Source organism: Micropterus salmoides, unplaced genomic scaffold (assembly GCF_014851395.1).
Source record: "Micropterus salmoides isolate LMB-PRFRI ecotype aquatic unplaced genomic scaffold, ASM1485139v1 Ms_hic_scaffold_11, whole genome shotgun sequence".
Classification (NCBI taxonomy): Eukaryota; Metazoa; Chordata; class Actinopteri; order Centrarchiformes; family Centrarchidae; genus Micropterus; species Micropterus salmoides.
Genome location: NW_024040152.1, coordinates 33,923,092 through 33,939,336, shown reverse-complemented (window position 1 = coordinate 33,939,336; position 16,245 = coordinate 33,923,092). Strand labels below are relative to the sequence as shown.

At 40.8% G+C, this 16,245-nt stretch overlaps 1 protein-coding gene and 1 long non-coding RNA gene across 3 annotated transcripts in view; one reads left to right on the top strand and one right to left on the bottom strand.

Annotated features, from left to right (window-relative positions):
* Window positions 1-314: 314 nt before the first annotated feature.
* LOC119898156 lies at window positions 315-3,490 on the bottom strand. The gene is made up of 3 exons (XR_005443494.1): window positions 3,177-3,490; window positions 1,674-1,813; window positions 315-1,109 (listed from the first exon to the last, which is right to left on the bottom strand). It is a non-coding gene; the product is annotated as an uncharacterized LOC119898156 (long non-coding RNA).
* LOC119898155 overlaps window positions 2,733-16,245 on the top strand; it is a 37,202-nt gene continuing 23,689 nt past the window's right edge. Inside the window, exons 1-2 of one of the 2 annotated variants that reach the window (XM_038712340.1) lie at window positions 2,733-2,935; window positions 10,990-11,150. In XM_038712340.1, coding sequence (XP_038568268.1) covers window positions 11,103-11,150 — 48 coding nt within the window. In that variant the 5' untranslated portion in view covers window positions 2,733-2,935; window positions 10,990-11,102. The remainder of the gene's footprint in view (window positions 2,936-10,989; window positions 11,151-16,245) is intronic. The other variant, XM_038712339.1, reaches the window with a different exon arrangement.

Below are 16,245 nucleotides of genomic sequence, written 5' to 3'. Positions count from 1 at the left end.
CCCAAAATCCTTCCAATTGAATTCGGCAGCTTACCCAATGGCACATGTGGACAATGCCCTTTAAACCGCTCAGACTGAGAAGGAGAAACAAAAATATCTGCAGCCTTCTTTGTTCAGTAAACACGCTGTAAACACAAACTTTCTATTTCCTGTCTGTGATTCTTCCATCATTTCTCAAATGTATTAATTAACCTGTGCCTCAGAAACATGTGCAGTGCATTGAGTCATTTTACTTGTATTTAGTTATTATTATAGTATTGAGTTTTTACCAAGGTTGTCAGTTGTGGTACCACAGCAGAGACACTAGATGGAGCCAGAGATCACTGGTAGACATGTTTCAATGCCTCCAGACTTTATTCAACCCTTTGCAGTCTCAGTACTTGTTGGATGTGAGTTTAAATCAGATCTCTTCTCATTAAAATTATGGGACAGTGTTTTGATAACAGAAATTATGTGTTTAGTCAAGGTGTTATCGAGTGTGCATGCCAAAGGTGTTGTGTAGGATTCTGAAATCTGCTCTTCTTGGGCCGTTTCGGTGGTGCTGCATTCTTTAAAACAGATATAGTAGCCCTTGAGTTGGCTAAAAACACAACATTGTGACCTGCTATGTTTAAACACAACTCTGGTAACTTTCTAAATCCATTATTTTCATCTGTGTACTACATTTCAAATGTCAGTTGATCAAGTTGTCATTTTTATCTTCAATGCGTGTTATAGCAATCATTATTTTCAGTCATACTCACTTTTAACAGAAGATTCACCCATTGGTGTGCGACAGGCAGGTCCGTCCCCAGAGTCCATTCCACCTCCTTTTTCAGCTTTAAGTCCGCCTTGGAATATCCACCCTGTTTCAAACTCAGACAATTCATACGCCAATGTCCAGTTTTCCTGCTTTGTTCTCTGATCTTCTGCATGTTGAGCATATTGAAGTAAGGGAAGTGACGCTGTTTTCCATGACATGCAACATCTCCTCACTCCAGCAGCGATGTCTGGCTTCATCCGGCCCGGAAAATGTTCTTTCAGGTGCACTTCATGAGGGCCACTAATCATTTTGTCATTTTGATCCCCTTTCAGGCCGCCATGGAGATCGAAAGTAACAGTCACGCATGCTATAATTGAACAAATAAAGAGAAGGTTCAACATGTGGTTGATGAGAGATCTTTCATTGAACGGTAGACTTCTACTTTCTAAAGCTGAGGAAATATCCAGATCTGTCTCCTTATCATTGGAAATACTACTGTAATATACAAAAAATTAGATACAATCCTATTTTATTTCATATGGAGGAATGAATTTCATTATTTAAAGAATGATATTTTATGTAACACAAAAAGAAATGGAGGTCTTAAGTTTTGAAACTTTAAACAATACTTTCAAAATTAAATGGCTAACTAAGTTAATTACAGAAAAAGATAATATTTGGATAAACACCTTCCCTAAAAAATATATTTAATTTAATGGGCGGAATTGAATTTGTATTAAAATGTGACTATAAAATTGATAAATTACCAATTTATCATAAACAAGCTCTGCTGGCCCAGAAGTTAATTTACAACCACTAATTATTTGGAACAACAAGAATATTCAATATAAAAATAAATCACTATATTATGAGACATGGGCTGCCAATGGTATTGTATTAGTTAAACAGCCGCTGATGGGCAGTTACTCACTTATGAGGAATTCCTCGCTGAATTCAGTTTACCAGTTACATGCAGAGGTTTTTGATGCTGTGCCAAGGAGTGTGCTGCAACTTCTCAGAGGTTTGGTTCGTGAGGTCTCAAGGATCCAACCATTTTCCACATTGACATTACTAAAAATAAATGTTCAAATAAATATATCAGGAACTGCATATAAGGCATAACTCTGACTATTTTAATTGGCAGAAAATGTGGCTTATTGTAGACAAATTCTGTCTTAACAACAAAGTAAAAGAGGTTTCCTATAAGATATTACATCGTATATACCCGGTAAAAAAGATGTTTAGATTGAATATTGAGTATTCTTGCACTTTCTGTCAATTCCATGAAGAATTAATTCGGCATTTATTTTATCAATGTATATACTGTAGAATACAGTTACAACGTATACAAACGTTTCAACTTCAGGTAAGAAAGACATTCTTATATGTTTTGAAAGAAATGAGAAGGAAAAAGACTAAAAAGTAAATTTGTTTTATACAATTGGTATAAGAAAAAATAGACTCCAAACCACACTTTCTCCAAGGACTGCATCAGTATAGCATGACAATTAAAAACGTTAAGAACAAGAAGACAATCAAGACTAACTGTGTGTGTGACAAATTTCTTTTGGACAGATGATATATTACTTTGAATCGATGTTACCCTTAATTATTTTATTTGTTTTATTTATCGCTATGTCCTTCCTTTGTTATTACTCATGTATTTTATCTTCTTATACAGCAGCTGACTGTTTTGTGTTTTAAATTTCAATTAAAAACCCCAATTGGGACATCTACATACTTTTTGGCTACACACGGCGCCTGTACCTTAATTGTAGGACTAGACGCGCATTAGAATCTAGGCGCACTGATTTCGGGGTCACGCCGGGATCGACAGGTGAGAAACTATAAAATCGGGCGATTAGGATTAAAGAGACTTGACAACTTTGGGGATGCTTGACCTCGACCGGTTTCCGGGACACGTGCATGGTGAACGGCAATTTTGGAGATCACTCGTCGCCTGTACCGATACCGTAGTTAAAAGAATACACGCGCACTAAGACACAACCGGGGCCGGCCTTGGTTCGGTAACAGCCGCTCACGTGACCGCAGCGGTGGAGGTGCGGTGCAACGGAACGGCTCAGGAAGGTGAATAACGGCGCGCCGGAGCCGGTGGGATATCTGATATGTGTCTGTATGAACATGCGTGAGTGGGTCCGCGTGCGCTCATGATGTAGGCCGAGCCTGCGGGAGGTGGGTGATCCCTTATTCTTTCATATCTGCTTTGTTTAAGGACTAATGTAGCGCAGAGATTTCGATTGTCACGTTGTGCCACATGCATTGTTGGGTGTAATGGTGCAGCCTACAGATTTGGACTACATGCAGGCTCCCATCAACACCTCGGCTGTCTCCCTGGATGCTTGTGCGTTATTTTCATTGCATTTAATTTACAGCGTTTGGGTTCTTTTTGTGGCCGTGAGTGAAATGGTGTCACCTGCAGGAGCAGCACGCAGGATTCCCGTCTTTCTTGTCGGTGCTTCCTGCATCAGTGCGGGAGCAGGATGCTGAATGCCGGACAGGCCGCGTGCGGCTTCACATCGCACGTCTGATAAACACCGTCACCATTAATCAGAGTTTAAATTTACAGACGTGCCCTTAACGCGACACGAATAGGCCCAACTAAGGAAGATGGTGATTAAATGAGAGAATAAACAGCGATGCTGCTTGTTTCAGGTGTTCTTCTACTGTGCTGTTGATTTAATCTAAGTTTGGGCTTTTATAACACCTGGTTTGGAGGGCAAATTTAATTAACTGGACTAATAGGCTGGAGTGGAAATTAACTTTTTGGCTCACCTGCCAATGGGACTGTTAAATGAAAAAACCCACCTGCTAAACATAAAATAAAATTCAGTACTTTTAATTGAGATAATACGGTATTCTGTTGAATTCAAACTTAAAGAAGACATCAGATTGAAATTAGAAGCAAAATAATTTATTGCTATTAAATGGGTCATTCCACCGAATGGGTGCCATTTCTGTCCCCAGGACATAAAATGTATAAATATGCATAACTTTAAAATACTTTTTATTATTAAGCAAAGTGCCCTGCACATTAATCTAATTGCAAATGCAAGATAAATTAAAACATTAATAAAAATGATCTAGAACACTGAAAAATAGCATTTGTTACCTGTTCCCAGTCCCTAAAACTACACTCTGCAATGTAATATCATAATTTAAAAACTTGAGAAACCTAGTTTTTTTTTTTTTTTTTTGCATTTATGAGTGACTCCATATCCCATCTATGCTTTAAACATTTTTTCTTCTTAAAATGTTTGTAATATTTGAGTTAAAATGCACATTTTAGTTAATTAAGTTACACTAATACATTCCCCCCTCTAAAAAAACAAGTCCCATGTTTAAGAGAAAGTTGCATCATCTGCATCTTCTGAAGGTCATTGGAAGACCAAAAGTAAGTTCTCTAATTTTCTCTTCCTTATATTTAATGATATTGTAACTGTGACGGAGCAGGCCAGTTACAATATTCATTCCTGTTACCTAAATTATTTCTTAGACTTAATTGTTTATTTTAAAAATACAAATTTGTGGTGAATCACTAGAAAGTGTAGACGCCAGGTCACTATATCTCATGTATTTGCTAATTCTATGCTAAAAACTCAAATACACTCTCTTCACCTCCTTAGGACTGTGTCCAGAGGGGAACTTTCAGATTTTTAATGGGCTCTATTCTAAATCCAGAGTGAAGATACTATCATATGAAACTAGATGACCTAATGCATCCATTGGTACCGTGCATTTCTTTGCATTTGGTCCCCCTAGTGTATTTGAATATTTCTGCATACTGTTACCCAGCGCTCATTCCTGTTACTAAATTGTTTAATTTTTTCATAAAAAAACAAGATAAACCACTATTTTTGTGGCCAATCATTTATCCCACTGTTTAATAAATTACATGATGAAAACATTAATGAAATTGAGGTTTCGGTCTCCTTTAAAACAAGAAAAAGGTGTTGCATTTTCTTACAATACAACTTGCATGCATATAAATTAAATTTTTTGTCACAAATATTCATTTTTTTGAACATGTAACCAACAATTTATTTAAAATAAACAAAGGAATTATTTGACCTGCTTTTAAACATGGTTTCAAAATGACACATAAGGTTTGGTAACACGACAAAATGCAGCCATCTTCCGCTTAGAAACCTTGTAAAAGTTTAAATAAATTTGCCTGAGAGTGGCCAAAATGTACTTAAGACAACAGTAAATTGTTTTATAAACTTACAAGATGATTATTAATCAATCATTCAACTTAAATCTCATCACTACTCACTCTTAATCAAGCTTTATTATTCAACTTAAACCTCCTCAATTAATATTTTTATGCTCTGCTTCAGCCTCACCCCCCCCCCCACTTTATTCATTAAACCTTCATAAAAAGTGTATCACTACTATAGGCCTAAAATTAATTGTTGGTTGTTTATTAAATCCTTGTAAAAGAAAAACAGTCTACATTGGTCTGTCATTTATTAATGCTAATTACTAACATACAAATCATAACCATTCATGCACAAAAATAACTGTTCGGTTGTAGTTTTTACTCGCGCATCGTAAATAATTTTTCTGGTTCGCACTTATCTATTTTATGGGCAAATGCATGTGAAATACTCTGTTTAGCAATGTATCATCCGTCCTGATTGATCCCGTCGCGCTGCTTTTCTTCTTCATGTTTTATTTGCGGGTGCTTTTGACTTCCCTTCACTGTTACATGCTGCCACTGGCTTTAACGGAGGGGAATGTAGCAAGTAAACGGTTTATTTACAGGGAAATATTTTAAAGCGAGGACACCGGGAGAGAACGGTAAAATACGGGAGAGTTGACAGGTATGCACATTACGGTGGTAGCTAGTTAGCTAAATGCTAAAAACACTCCAGGTACTCCAAGCACGACTTGACTACTCCCAACTCCAATCCTCTAACCCCCACCCCCTTACATATCTGCGCCAATCATACACAAGAAACCTGAAATGAACATAAACAACAACCAATGCACGCCTCTAACCCGTGTGTTACACGATTTTAGATGGGGACCAATTTAAGTGTGACACACAACAAAAACCATTGATCTGCTGTTAGGTACCGTCAAAAAGATATTATATGACGATATCATACCGAATAAGTTTACCCGACGCCACCATGATATGGATTTAGGATATTTTATTGTATGATACGGATGGAGTAGAGCCGAGATTATGTGCTAGAAAGTGTTCGGGGTCTGGATGGAGGGATGAAGGGATGAGGAAGAAGAGTGAGGCGTTGAGGAAAGTGGGGATGAAGACATAAGAGTGACGGATGAGGGAATGGAAAGGTGAGGTATAGAGGGCTGAGGGGTGGATGGATGGGTACGATGCATCGGAGTCAGCCGGTGGCAGGTAAGCAGGAGACGCAGGTGAGCCGTCCCTTCATGTGTTCTGGAACGTCGTCGACCGGCGGCAGGAAGACGGGGGGGACCAGGAGAGTTGAGACTCTGTGTGGGATAACAGTCTCTTCATGTGTTCTGCTGCGGATAGAGCCCCAAGAAGACTTCAAATGGAAAGGCGTTTCACACAAGCGGAGGTTGCGTGGGTGCTGGTAGAACAAACAAATGGCAAACTTATTAGCACATTTTAACAAAATTCCTTTCACCTTCATGCATCATAGGAATTCTGAGGGAGGGGCGTAGGCTGCGTGTGCACAGCGGATTATTTACGGCATCAGCTTCCACCGGAAACCTCTCGGAAGCATTTCTGCAGCGAAGCGTGCAGCCTGCCCCACGTTAATGACTTGTTTTTAATACGGTGTGTCCTTTTTGTGCTTCTACTACATTCTTCAAAGCTCTCTGTGGATCGCTTTCGTTCCTCGACTTGACAGGTGAATCTAGCAACTACCACAGGGAGAATTTCAGAATAAGAGCGTTTTGCCTGCCGGACTTGGCCGAGATGTTTAGATTTTGTTGTTTTGTATGATTAAGTAGCTACATAGTAAAAATGTTTATTTTTTGTCTGATTTAACTGTTTATTGTTGATATACAATCGGAAGTCTGTAACGGGTATTTTTTTTGAAAATTGACCGATTCTCTGCCGTTTCTGTGTCTGACTTCCTGCGCGGTTCATCTGCGCTGTGCTGCTTGACACTGGGACGCTTCCTGGAGGCGCTCAGTCTATGGACGCACTGCAGCGCTTCTGGTGTGAGCACAAACATTTTGTAGAATGGCTGCTCCGGCAGCAGCGAAGTAGACAGACTCTGTGGTGAGTCTGGGGTCATGTAAACTTCGTTAATGACTTTGTAGCAGGTGGGCCCACGATGAAGCTCCTCCCCCACTGTGCTGAGAGTCTAGCTCCATCCGCGGCGTTTCAGATCGTTCGGTGAGTTGTGGAGGTTGATAACATGTGCTGGAAAAGACCCCATTGAGAGTTGTTTAGGGGGCAGATGTGACTGGCTAGTCTTAGGTGCCAGTTAAGTCGAAAGATTTGAACGGTTTGGGAAAGGCTGGAACGTCGGTCTTGTTGCGATTGGGGTCGTATGTAAATATCGACATAGTTGTGTTTTGCGAAGGATAGTAGTGTAGGGTAGAAGTGGCGAATTCCAGGCGGTATGGAAGCTGAAGAAATCCCGTGGGAACATGAATTTGCAAACTCTGTTGGAGTACCGAAACAGCCTGTTCGAAGACTTCTGAGAAACCATTGGGTTTCGTGACTTGGGATGCGGGAGCCTTGGAACCGGGATGAGCCTCCGTGTGAACTGTGTCATGGCTGGACGACGTGGCTACCCTTTTAAATGCTGGCATGATGACGCTAATGTCTGATTAGTTGCGTTAATATTTTGATTCGTTCGTGCCCCCAAAAAGTCTACAATGATTGCTGAGTACGTATTGCGCATGGTGGAGGAAGAAGCGGGATGTGAGCCGTAAGCCTGGGGACGACCTGTGACAGAAGAACGTGAGAATCCGTGGGTATTGCTGCTACGTAAAGTCAAACGGGATACTCCTGAGTGGATGTGTGTAGGGATGGAGGTAAGGAATCCGTCTGTTTAGGTAGTTTGAAGCATGGGGGAAAAGAGTGGATGGACGAGATGGATCTCAACAGAGAGGATATGCAGGAAAACAGTTTGGACCGGCTATGAGGGAAGAGTGGGGAAAGGGGGTGTATTTAAAGAGAAAAAGTCACATCATTTACATTTGGGATATGGGGAGGGAGGAGTAAGCGAAGGGGAAAAAGGACAGGCAGGAGGCCGGCGAAGGAGTCCAAGTTGTTTAATGACCGATACGCAAGATGGAGGGGTGTAGTTTCATCAGTTGGGTGACATGAATAGTTCAACATCATGCCAGTCGTGGAGAGTGGTCTGGCCATCAGACACAGTAAGCAAACTGTGACTTTGGGTGGAGACCTCACAATCAGGAGGGAAGGTAGGAAACAGGGAAGAAGAAAGGATGCTGGGATGGAGGGATGCATGTGCTCGGGTTGATAGTGAGGCTAGAGATGTAGAGCGAGGATTGAGGTTTGATATGGTGAGGGAGGGCTGCACTTGCGGGGAGTCCTCGAAAGGTATTTGTCTTTTGCTGGGATGGTGAAGAGGGGTGTTACGCTGGTTGGGGGCCAGTGGGCCAGCGAAAAGCGACTTGCGGTGACGGATCTTGTTTACTTACTATGGTACGATTGGAGAAAGTGTATGAGTGAATGGTTTGAGCCAATCAGTTTCCCGGGGAATGAGAGAGCGGATGGACGGCAAAAGAAGCGGTAAAAGGAAGTGATGAATTGGTTTGGAAATGATCACGATCGGCGCGGTAAGGCGTAAAATGGAGGACAGAAAATAGAGGGAGGCCACAGCAATGGGTGGTGCAATAATGAGGAAGGCACTGATAGTCGATAAGCACATCAGGCACTGCAGGAAGGGTTGAATGAAAACGAAAAGCTGCAGAAGTGTTGCCTCCCCACTCACCTGAAAGTGGGAGGCACAGCCATGGCATCGTCATTGGAGGCGGGGTAACTCGGTCTTAATATTTGCATGTGCTCATCGACGTGGGAATGTGGAAAAGAATGGGCGATGTGTTGTAGCGGTAGCGTGGTCATAATTCCAAGCTTGGACAAGTGACACGGCCACTTAAGTTGTGCACGGCAAGCTTAAAGAGGTGGTATTCTGCTCATTTTCAGGTTCAAAATCTCAATTAGAGGTTGTACCAGAACAGGTTTATATGGTTTAATATTTTCCTCATACAGCACATTGCTGCAGCTCCTCTTTTCACCCTGTGTGCTGTACGCTCCGCTCTTGAGCTACAGAGTCGCACATGCGCAGTTCCCAGGTAGAAGCAGAGAAGGGCGGGTCGTAAGAAACAAGGTAGTGTGATCCAAATCAAAGCCGCTTCAGACTGAGACCGTAACCTAGCAGATGGTAGAAGTTACTCTGACGTCCACAACCACACAACATCATTGTTCCACATCTTACCATAAACTACTACAAAAATCACCATATTTCAACTCAATTTTACATAAATATTGGCCAGACAAGTTGAACGTTTGCTCTGTATGGAAGACGAGAAATAATTGCACAATTGTGGAAAATAAAAGGAAAATAGGAAGTAGCGGACGAGGTTTGCAATTGCAATAATAATGATTTAAAAAATGGTAAACATGGAAAAATTTTATGGAATTGCATTTAATTTTATGATTATAATTGCTGCTTACTATGGAACAGAGAATAGTGGAATGGTAGAGGACCATGATATGTACGTAGAACTTGGAGTCAGTGTTACTGAGAGGAAATGTTATTTGGTTTAGGTATGACTGAACTAAAGACAGGTTTAAAATGAATGGACATTATGGATGCTGACTTGTCTTTGGATTTGGTTGGATTTGATACAACCTGGCTGGTTTGGTGGAGAGCTGATTTCGGCCGTGACGTCATGGCGTTGTAGCGGGTGCCAGGGGCTCTGGCTAGTGCGACATCACAGACCCGGAAGAGCTCTGGAAGGGAGAGTGGTGTGTTGCTGCCAGTCCATTAACGGTTAAAAGGTTTGCCTTGATGTCGGCGCTACGCTACGACTGTGGAAGACCAACTTGCAGTATTTCTACAAAATTCCACTGATACAGATGGGAGGTTTAGTCGTCAAAGCAGTGAATTGAATCAGCGATCGTTGATTATTTATATTTTGTCTATTATATTATTTAATATTTTAATTTATTTTCAGAGATTGTTATTTATAGAAGTGAAAATTAAGACGCAAACATTGTTCAGCTGTCCTGCATCAGTTTCCATCATGACAGAGGGGCAGTTCCCACTTTGAAGGTGGAGAAGCTTGAACACGTGTAGTACGCAAGGGTGTCGCATTTAGTAGGCATGATGGGGACTGTCCCTGCCAAGATCCAGCGACTACCAAGTTGTCCCTAAGTAATAATTTTGACCACTGTCGTCCGTCAGTGTCTAGACAATTTGGTACACGAACAGTTGTCAGCTCTTGTTCTCCAGATGCATTGTGAAGTTTTGAAAGATTACCTCCAAACCCCATAAATGCTTCACAGTGGTTCAGTCCGCTGCCTAATCGTTTTCAGAGACTTTATTTCTAAGAAAGCGACTAGCGACAAGTCTAGTGAGTTATTCCGACTATCAGAGAGAATGTGAGAAATACACAAGTCTATTATACAGTGGTACTCGAATTTTCTATATTTCTGCATAAACCTAAAATATCGTCACACAAGTCATAAAGGTAGATCGTGAGAACCCAATTAAACAAATGAGACAATACTATTATACTTGATCATGTATTCATCGAGGAAAATGGCTAATTACACTAATTAGTAGAAGTAGTTCAAGTTCCTTGAGATTCAAATGGGTAAAACCCTATCCCATAGTAGAGCTGCGCCCAGCACATAGGTTCGCTCAGCCCCTTCTCTTTCTCACAAACACATTGACAACGGACCTGTCTGTGAGTAGCCCCTCCTCTTTTATGCATTTACATTTATTCATTTAGCTGACGCTTTTATCCAAAGCAACATACAATTTCTATACATGTCAGAGGTCGCACGCCTCTGGAGCAACGAGGGGTCCACACTACTCCGTTTTCTTTTACAAACGATCTCCATCCACAGCAGCGTTTTAGCTGTGTTTTAGAGTTGATCTCTACATTAAAACGACTGAAAACCCCCAGGCCTCCCCACTGATATATGTCAGCATTAAATATTTATTCATAATACTGTTAAAATATCTTTTCGTCTTGTTCTCGTTGTATTTCATTTCTTGACTCCTCTTTTCCAGGACAGAGCAGTGGGATTTACATTTCCACACCTGAAGAGAGAAAAAAGCAAAAAAGATTGAGGGCAAAAGAAAGAGGCTTCCGTGATTCATGTGCCCATTAGTGTCCGCTGGGCATGATGAGTACAGACAGACCCAAACGGAATATCATCAAGAAGAAATATGTAAGTGAACTTTCTTTCCTCTCTATGGTATATAGACTGACAATGCACACTTTTTGACTTTTTTACAACCTTGAACCACGGTGGATGTAATTATGATTCTTTGACACTATTGGTGAATGGTTTGTACCTGTAATGTGCCTTTCTGGTCTTTCCGATATGGAGTTAATTTTGTTTCAAAATTATTTGTGTGAACAGATAAGCGATCCGTGTGTAAATGTGTAATCTGTAAAAATAAAACTCTCTCCACAAACACAAAAGAAGCGTAAAATTGGACTCACAAAGTCCTATTTGAATGCTGTAAATGTTAGGAAGATATTCACAAATGTGATTAAATTATTTGTAAATTATTTTATATATTCAGATTATTATTTTTTATTTGTGGAATTTGTTTGTGTATTTTCAGATCTGTTTTATACAGGGCTAGAGACTAACAGCGTTCCGTCGTCCTGGGGACGATAGAAAAAGAGAAATATTCTGTAGGACGAAAGGGATTGTGTAGGCCTATGTGTTCATTTATTACGATCGCTTAGCAAATGACAAGCTGAACCGACCGAGCGCTGACTACAACGGAGGCCGTCTTCTCATGCTGTTACTACAGTCACGCTGCTCGCCTGTTCCCGCGGTACAGGCCATTGATTCTCAGTCACAAACGGCTTGCTGACCTCTCAATCACGCTGTGTAGGCTAGCGTTAAGCGCCACACGTTAATCTTCCCACGCAGTGAAAATCAAATCTATATTGTGATAATGTCGACTAGCGGCGAGAATCATCTCCGCCCAGCTGATGCAACTCGGCGTACGCCGTGATCGTAAAGTAACCTGTGCGCAGTGACACGCCGCCAGCAGACTCGCTGGTAGAGTTTTGGATTATAAACATAACAATATAAACTGGCTCTGTTTGGGACTGTGAGCTGCACTTTACTGGAGTTGCAGAAGTTAACGTAAGGATTTGCGCTGAGACGTCTGCCGGAATGGCAGTGCATTCAGGACAGTCTGAAGTCTGAGTATAGGTCAGGTAGACTTTTTAAAAATATTATGAATTAGTTAGTTAGTCTCATAATATTACGATTTTCTTCTGGACATATAGGAGAACAAAGATATGTGAGATTCTGAATGTGCAGAAAGTTTTGAACATGAGCAGAAAACCTGAATTGAAATTAAACAATCTATCATCAAGGTAAAAAGGTGCGCTAACAGATAACTTTTCTGTTTTGTTTATAAATCTTTTTGTTCGAATCAAGCAAAATGAATATTTATTTTATCAATTTATAATTATTATGTCACTAACAAATTGCATTTCGAAACGCTTTAGATTAACTTCAGAACGGTTCCGGGACGGAGGTGAAAAAAATTTAGTCTATAGCCCCGGTTTTATATTTGCGAGTTTACAAATCTTAATTTTGTGTTTGTAGAAAGAGTTTTATTCTTACAGATTACACATTTAAACACGGATCTGTTCACACAAATAATACTGAAACAAAATTACCTCCATATTCTGTGCACTTCTTTTATACAATAAAAAAATAAAATATATATATATATATTCACACACATTCATACACTCATGTTTGTGCCAGTGAGGTTCAGCATCTTGCCAAGGACATGCAGATTGAACCACCCACCTGATAAGTGGACAACCGCTCTACCCCCTAATCCACAGCCATCCTACTCTGAAGATTTACCTCAATTAATTAGAAATATAAATCACAAAAGTCACTGCTTTCAATATGTAGAAGAGGCATCTTTAACAACAGTTAACATGTGTGGAGTGTTTACCTAACCTTCTTTGTGCAAGAAGAAGTTGCACCGAGACAAGGTGATTGCTGAAATCTCCTGGGGCCAGATGTATAAATGATGCATGCACACTAAAAGCATGCATATGCCAAACTTGTGTTTATCCAAGAACTGCAACAGAGACAAAATACTTTTACCGTGTGCAAAGAGTGGTTACTTGAGTTTTAGAATAGACGTTTTGTGCTACTACAGGGTGCTACTAATGCAGTGTTTTCCCTACCATTGTTTTAGGGGGTGCGGCAGGGGGTTGTTTTAGACCCCCCGCACCTCAAAAGTTCAGTCCTGAACTGTGAAACCACATCGTCCGATGCAAGCTTCTTGTAGATTTTGTGGCTAAATCCTTTAAAAAGCTTTTCGACGAACATCCAAGTCATAAAATGTGTTATGACTTGGATGTTCGTTGCCAAAGCTTCAAATAATGAAGTTAAAGAATCAGAAATCCCTGTGAGCAAAAACCTTAGATTTCCACCTGTTCTGAAGGCTCTGTTTTCAACTGCTTTTTCTACCCGTGGCTCCACTCTACGTAATATGGAGCCAGACGGAGCCGCTGTTCTATAAATGGTCTTTTGCTCCGCACAGCAACGCTCAGTCTGTTTGTACCGCACAGCGACAACAGCAGCCTGGTAACATACTTCAGGTCTAGGCCAATCAGAAGACAGTGGGCTTTGAGAGGGGGAGCCTTAAAGAGACAGGAGCATCTACAGCTTGTATCAGACGGAGGCTGAAATAAAGGCCTACATGAAGAATCAGTATAAGAAAAAAACAAACATTTTTTTGAACTTTGAATCATGCAAAGCTGCCATACATGAGTCACAGAACTACAATATAGGACTGGAAAAGCAGTTTAATAGGTCTCCTTTAACAAGGAAGTGCACTGCCCATGTGAAAGTAGCCTCTTCACATTTAGCGTGTGTTCAGCAACATATGGAGGCTGTCAAGTAATAACCTGTTTCATAGGGGATAATTCACAATACATGTATTGCAACAATGCATTCATTTTGAAATGTCTTCAACCTGTGGAAGACACTTTGAAATTTATAATATATAATACATAATACTCACATCTATAAAATGATTAATTAAATGCTTTAAGAAAAATACACAACATAATCCTTGTAAAATCCTTGTAATGAAATCTGACTTGTCACTGAAGGTGACCTGGCCTTTGCATTCCGGGTCCCTCGGTTGTGGAACTGCCTGCCTGAGTAACTAAGGGCCCCGTGTCCACCAAAGGGCTTTTTTCTGACGCCAGCATCTTTTTTTCAATTCATTGCAATGGGAGCGCCGCGTTTTTACAAGCTGGTATAACCGGCAGCAGCGTGACGAGGCGCTGAGCGTTTTTTTTTCGGTCGCCGAGAATTGAAAAATGTTCAACTTTGTGGAAAACACTGCGCTTGGCACGGTCACTTTTTACTCAGCTGTCCAATCACAGCAGAGGAGGGGCGGGACAAATACCACACCGTAGCAACGCTTAACTATCATGGAACCGGGCTTTGTCCGAACTCGGCTCTTGGACTAAACGGTGGTAATTGCGATAAACAGAACTAAAGTTACAGACACACATTTTCTGAACTCACCAGTTAGTTCAACCTCCTCTCTTTCTTTTCTCCCAGTAATGTCCGGTTTTTATATAAATATGAAGTCGTAGTCCAGCAGAGCTCCGGTGCCATCCGACGCTAACAACAACAGTGGAACCGGATGTGCACAGAAGCTAGCTGCCGAGTAGTGCGAGTGAAGATAAATCAAGTTGTAAAACCAAAAACTAAAGTAAAAAGCTAATTTAATAAAAGCAGTTAACTCTGAGCTCCTCCTGCGGGTAAACGGCGTAGCTGTCAGAGCAGAATCCAGACCGACTACAGGGGTTTTATTTGTCCGAAAGCTGCAGCGCTGCTCCCCGAACACTTCCACGTTCTTTAGCAGCTCCCCGTCGGCCAGCGGATTGTCATTACACCGCACGCCTGGTCCTCTCCAAACAACGCTCCGAAGCCACCGGTGACGTTTGGACAATCTCACCGCTGATGGGCTTTCGCCACATCGTGTCAGGCAAATTTCTTGACCAAGTTGAAATATTTGAACTCGCGCGAACCAGCAAATTTCGCGACAAACGCCTCATTCGCGCCGCCCTTCGTCTTTGCATTGAATTTGTGTGTAATCAAGCCGCCCAAAACGCTGGATTCCCTTTCAGTGTGAACACATCTTAAGGCAGACGACTACAAGGGGTTTGTAACTGCTTATGGAGCAGTTTTAATTTAATACTGGTGCCTCTGTATGACCTTTATAAGCGATACCGTCAGCATGAAGATTGGCTGTGTCTATATAGTTATTCTTAAACATTGTGACACTTCTACGATATTTCATTTCCTGAAAATGTTGATTAGCCACAGTGTTTGCCACATGTTTTTTTTGACAAATTACTTAATTTTGTGCTAAAAGTTGCTGACGTTGCTTAGTTGCTAAAATGGGGTCACGACGTTCAACTACAGTAGATTTTGCAGGTCATGTGTCATCCTCCAAGCTTGTGCAGGAGCACTGTCATGCCTCTGAATCAAACATGTAAATAAATCTAATCTAAAGTTTTCTTATAGTTTACTTAGTACTTAGATATAGAGTGTCTCTCTGTGTAGGTGTGTCTGTCTGTCAGTCTTCCCAGTGACGTTTGCTCTCTGAGTTAGGGAAAGTTAGCTAGGTTTGCAAGCCTAACTTATTCCAGTAAGTTAGCTTACAGAAGGTCTTCATTTTATTTTGTTTCCTTCACCTTGGTTTAGCGTGTTGTTTATTTTCACAATGGCATTTATTCGTGTTTGTGTGGTGAAAGGATGCAATCAGTTGTTGGATTTCTTGGGTTTGGAGGACAACCGTCAGGAAACGCGCTGCATTTTCATCCCAATACGGATTTTATTAAAGATTGTTCCACCGATACAACGACAGTGGAAATGGCGTATCAGAGAAAGGATGCCATCAGCGTTTCTGAAAAAGTGAGTTGTGCTCTGTGGAATGTTTAAAATTATTTATTTACATTAAGCGAACTAACGTTAGTTGATGATGATTAATTTAGTTCTTTCATAAGTAAAAACATCTCTTTTCCCACCACCGCAAACATTCAGATAATGTTGAGATAAGATACCGCTGTGTCCTGTTACCTGTTGGTTTACAGTCATGTTGGACAATAATTATTGGCAAGTCCTTGGTGTGCAGTTCTGTAAAACAAATAATCCAGTGTTTAAAACTAATTTTGCATATCAACAATATTCATGCATGTGTGTAAATTATGGGATGTAAACCAAATTTATTTTCCCCCATTTA